Genomic DNA, 5,687 nt, shown 5'->3' on the forward strand with positions numbered 1-5,687 from the left:
ATGAAGAAAACAAAGAGAAGAAACATTTTGTTGCTCTCACAGGTCGCATCTCTTTTAAAAGGAAAGCAGAAAAAATACCATGTTTCGTGTGCTATAGCCAGGGTGTAGTTTTAGCCATTTTTCTAGAAGTTTTTGTCAACAATTGTATGGAAACCCTTTTGGAAGCAGAAGACGGTAAGTATCTTTATACTTACTAAGAGTGATGCTGGTGGACTTTTCCTTAATATTGTGTTTACTTATTTGCGCATGTGATTTAACATATTTTGTATTTTAACTAAACTGGTTAATAATAAAGCTGATGTGCAAAGGCCAATAGTAGGGCATAGGCCCTGTGAAAGATTTAATAAATAACAACACTGGGATGCAAAGGCTAAAAGTATTATTGGAAATAGTTGACTCACGTAGGTATTTTTGTATTATTGTTTCTATCTGTATTATTTATTAATACAGAGTTTGAGGATGAAGAGTATCAAGACTATCCGGATGATTAGATGAATCATAGTGGCAGTCTTTTGAGGCTAAGTTGCCTCCCATTTTGTGGACTCTTGGATGTGATGGACTACCCTGCTTAGTCTATCCATTCATGTACATGTGTCAGACTCTTTTCATATGTTTCTTTGGAGTTGTGATGGTTATTACGGTACAATTGATACTTTATTAAGTGGCACTTGTGGTACATATATTATTAATTTAAATGTAATTATTATTATTTCAGAACATAAAGTTATTATTTATATATTGAGGTTATTCAGTTAGCTCTGATGTGTCATTGTAAAGAAAAATTATATTCCGCTGCCAATTTATACTCTGATGACGTCAGTAATGATGTCATAACGATACGTGGAAATCGAAATTTTCACTTACACCTTTTCGTAAAAGTGAGGGTCGTTACAGGGGAGAAGGTGCATAATTTTATTTTATTTTTATAAGCTTTTCAGATATTGCATGTATTTTGCCTGACATTTCAGTTCATTGTGCATTGATGGAATATGCGTCTATATGTTTAAGAGTTTATGGCTGATATCTGCTAAAGTTTTCCTACTGCATCGTAATGATAGATAGTTGCTTTTCTCATGTAATGAAAAATTGTGCACTATTCAAAGCTCTCATAAGGTATTTTTTTTTTCTCTGACTTTTAGCTTCTAAAAATTCTGATGAGAGATTTTTTTTCTAAGACAGTCAAATTGACCAATTTGCTAGCTGAACCTAGAACCCATAAACTTTAGCACTCTCTTTAGGTTGCAGCACCAAGTGATAAAAAACATTTATATTTCAATTAATATGGATAAATAAAAAGATCTACTGCTTATTATGCTATAAATCTATTCTTAAACTTGTCCCTATAGAAACAGTCAATGACTAAATCATTGCGAAAATAGATGATCATTAAAGGACTAAGTAAAAGAAAAGTGCTGCATCTTAGGGGGAGTATATAAGATGAGGGTGGCTAGGTCCTAGTAAGATAAGGTTTGACTTTTGACTGATCTAACATTGATTTTCTCTACTGTTTAGAAAATTCAGTTATTTTAAATCATATCAACAAACATCATACCTTATTGAGAAAGTTTTCACACACACATACACGCATAGCATAAGATGAGTAAGCTATTTAAAATTTCTGTTTACAAGAAAATTTATGCTCATTAATTACTTGACTCTCAATTATATTTTTGCATATTTTTTTTTATATGCTATTTGACTATCTTATCAGTTATTTTTATATGCGTGTTCTGAAGCTATATTTAGAAAAAATTATTTTTCTGCATATTTTTCTCTATTTTCAACTTTCTGTGTGATCGTCCGAACGAATATGGTATACGGTCTAGACGCGTGCAGCCTAGTCAAACTTTGACCTGACATTAGGCCGTTCGAACCCTCTGGACCCTCCGTCCGGACGCGCGAAAAGGCTTTAAAGCCATTGCTTTCTTCCTACCGTGTCCATTTCTTTTCTTTTTTTTTTCTTTGGAAGTTCGGACATGCGCATTTTTCTCTTGGTTTTCTCTCGTCTTTTCACGAGATTTAGCTATGATTTTGCTTTTTCTTTTTTTCTTTTTTGCACCTTTCGTCTCTTTCTAGGTATTTTTTACTACGTTCATTATTTCTTTTAAGTTTTTCATGCTTAATAGAATAATGTATTATTTTCTGATTTATTCATGAGATATTGTGCCTGGATGTTTTATTTTGTCTGTTGTTGGGTTAGTTAGACTTTTATATATTTTGCTTGGATTGTATTTGTCACATTTTTTGTTTTGGTATGTCCAAAATATAGCCATCATAATACCAAATTTTTTGCTTGGATTATTTTCAGGAAAATGTCTTCAAGCAGTTCTCAATGGAGAGTCCGCTCACAAACACAGACAACCCAAGCTGATAGAAGAGCTCGAATGGAAAGAAAACAAGTGCTAGTGGAGAGGAATGTGGTTAGATCAACTCTTATGGCTCTCACATTTTTGTTTATTGATAAGCTGGTTCAAAGGAATGGCTGGCAGTTTCTCCATAACTGAGCCAATATAGCCTATCTCGGACTGGTGCGAGATTTTTATACTGACACGGAGACAACTCTAGTTGATGGGGTTTCGGTTCTGCAAACTGTCATCAATGGAATACCAGTCCAGGTGACTACAGAATTGATTAGCTCAGTAATTGGTGTACTAGTTGAGTCGGATCTTCCTAGGGTCCCATATCCAAAGTCAGTAGAGGCTCCATCTATGGATGATATTGTTGAGTTCTTTGATCCTCAACAAGCACAAGCAGATACTATTCAACAGATCAAGATTGGTACCTTTGCCTCTCCCTATCAGTTTTTAGCAAAGATTGTGTTACATAATCTTTGGCCTTAGGGACATCGCAGTGGGATTGTGCTGAAGAAAGCAAGGGTGGTGTATGTTCTTATCCAAAATGTGTGATTCTGTATGTGCAAATTTCTTTTACATGTCATGATTGATATGTTTGACGATAATTCTTGTGGACTGCCATTTGGATGCCCGGTGAAGAGGATCTGGCAGAGATTTGTGCCTTATATTCCTCATACAGAGCAGATCTTCCGGATTCAGGATTCTCTAAGCCAGCAGACTATCATGAAGTTTGATGCCCAGCTCCCCCGGTTTGAGGATCCTGTTGATATTGAGTCCCCTCCGCATGGTCCACCACCTCCAATTGATCCTTTAGCAGCTTCCTCCTCACAGCCTACTCCTCCTCCATCCAGTTTTGAGGAGATGTATTCTCTGTTGTCTGCTCAGATGATCACTGGATTTCAGCGGTTACAGGGGTGTATTTCTTCAATTGATGCTCGGGTACAGGCTCTGGATGCAAAGGTGGATAGATGTCTGCAACACTTGGAGGCTGATGAGGATGATGAAGATTTGGACTAAGTGCTGCGACACTTATTTATTTTTGTGTGTATTTATCAGATTGGGCATGTATTTTTGAACATTTGTTATTTTGTTCAACTTTTTAAACCCTTCGGTGGTTTATTTTATACGGTTTTTTAATACTTTGTTTACCTTTTGTCCTTTTGAGACAAAAATAGATACTATTTTTTGGGTTTCGAACAGGGATTGTATTTTAAACCGATCAAGAGTTTTTTGTCCCAGAATGGCCAAAGAAGGAGTTTGTTAGTTTTATTGGCTACTTTCTGTTGACAAAAACACTATCTTGTAAGGTTGTCATTTTAATAGGGATGTCGTATTATTTCAGAATCTTCAACATTTTTATAAACATTGAAAGAGCCTAAGTTTCAGTATCATAAGCTTCAAGAAGGTAATTTCAGAATTCTAAGAAGATTCTGCACAGTTTACACTTAGCAAAAGTCAGATCCCCAGTCGACCGTCCGGACGGCCCATTGTAGAGTCCAAACGCCCATCTGTGTTTGAGAAGATTCAGAAAGTGCTTCAGCATGCATCCGTCAGAACGAAGGGCAACATCGTCCGGAGTTCACACAGTGTTCTAGAAGAATTCGGGTTTTCCTTTACCTACCCAGATTAGGAAGACAGCTTGCAACCGTCCGAACGCGGCCTTAATATGGAAACGCGTGAAACGCGTTATGGAAGGCGGTTCACAGTAACCATTCGGATGCCCCTTTGTTTTCGTCTGGACATGCATCCAGAGACTCTGAATCAATATTGTATCAGGACTTGTTAAGCCTATAAATAGAGGTATCTAGGCATATATTAGTTATAGAATTAGGTATTGAATTCTTTTTAACTTAGAGAGGGTGTTTAGGTAGACTCTGAATTAATATTGTATTAGGACTTGTTAAGCCTATAAATAGAGGTCTCTAGGCATATATTATTTATAGAATTAGGTATTGAATTCTCTTAAACTTAGAGAGGGTGTTTAGGTAGAAATTGTGAAAATTTGCTAACTCTCTAAGCATTGCCGATGTGTGGTTCTTGATCGTGTGAAGTCTATCTCAGGGAGGAATCCTAAGGTAAAGGAATCCATTGAAGACCCCTTCGAGTAGGAGACTGGATTGGGAAGCGTTCACATATAGGTATGTGTTAGAGTACAAGGTACGATTGCTGCATCGGGGTATGTGAGTGTTACTGCTTTGTTACAAGCTTTGTCTTCTAAATAGTGGAATTCCTAGGTTTGGCTGCCCCGGAGTGTTTTTTCTCTTAATTGAGTTTCCACTTCGTCAATAAAATATTTGTCTCCTTTAAATTCTGCATTTAATATTTTGTTGCACACTTGATCACACACACACGGTAAATTAGAAGTCATTCTATTTTTCACATGAAATAGATAGCAAAATTCAGATGGATTCCAAACGAGCCACAGGAGCAAAGGTTTCATCGAAATCTTCTCCTTCAATCTGAGTGTACCCCTGACCAACAAGACGAGCTTTGTTTCGAACAACAGTCCCATGTTCATCAAACTTATTCTTGAATATCCATTTTATGCCGATGATGTTGTGATCAAGAAGTCTAGGAGTGAGAGCCCATAGATCATTCCTGGTGAACTGATGTAATTCATCATGTATAGCAGCAACCCAGCTTTCATCTTGTAAAGCTTCTTCTACTTTCTTAGGCTCAAATTGAGAGAGATAGCAAGTATGAGAGACTTGATTTACCACTCTATTTCCTAGTTGTAGACCTTCATTGATGTCTCCAAATAGCTACCTTCGGGGATGATTTAGCTTGATACGTGAGGAAGGCTCTTTGGGAAGATCAGCAGGATCTAGTTCATCTTGAGAGAAGTTAGTGTTCTTTGCTAGATTTTCAATGGGCACATCTTCTTAAGGAGAGGTGACTTGAGGAGGAGAAGCTTCCCCATCTTGAAATGGCTTTTTTGATCGTCTTATTTTTTGCAAGTACTTGTCAGTCTTTCTTCTCTAATAGCCCTACCATTTTTGTTTTCTTTTTTTTTTTATATATATGATAGTCCTTATCTTTCATAATCCTTTTTTTTTATTAAATATATATATATATAGATATGATCATAACGACTAACAAAATACTTATAATAGGTGTATCATTTTCAATGCTACCAGTAGCTGATGTAGAAGTCATTCATTGCCATCGTGATGTCGTGTGTTTTGTTTATGAGAAATTGTCCTTGGATTAGAGTTTGTGCCCCAAGCGGTATCTGCGCCTGCATAGGAAAACAAAAAGTTACACCGAAGGTTAATGCAAGTACTCCCAAATAAACTAAGGATAATACTTATAAATAAAACCGAAGAAATTAAT

The 5,687-nt window shown here is 36.4% G+C and overlaps 1 protein-coding gene across 1 annotated transcript; it reads left to right on the forward strand.

The window, feature by feature from the left end:
- Positions 1 to 1,967: 1,967 nt before the first annotated feature.
- On the forward strand, positions 1,968 to 3,408 carry LOC133879464 (uncharacterized). Its single transcript, XM_062318035.1, has 2 exons — positions 1,968 to 2,076; positions 2,309 to 3,408. Exon 2 carries the CDS (start codon positions 2,913 to 2,915, stop codon positions 3,369 to 3,371), a length of 459 nt encoding a protein of 152 aa, XP_062174019.1. The 5' UTR covers positions 1,968 to 2,076; positions 2,309 to 2,912; the 3' UTR covers positions 3,372 to 3,408.
- The last annotated feature ends 2,279 nt before the right edge of the window (positions 3,409 to 5,687 follow it).

The sequence above is a fragment of the Alnus glutinosa genome, chromosome 10, assembly GCF_958979055.1.
Source record: "Alnus glutinosa chromosome 10, dhAlnGlut1.1, whole genome shotgun sequence".
Classification (NCBI taxonomy): Eukaryota; Viridiplantae; Streptophyta; class Magnoliopsida; order Fagales; family Betulaceae; genus Alnus; species Alnus glutinosa.

What these genes read in the sequence shown, in the direction of transcription:
- LOC133879464 (XM_062318035.1), top strand. Translation starts at nt 2,913, where the DNA reads ATGTGCAAATTTCTTTTACATGTCATGATTGATATGTTTGACGATAAT.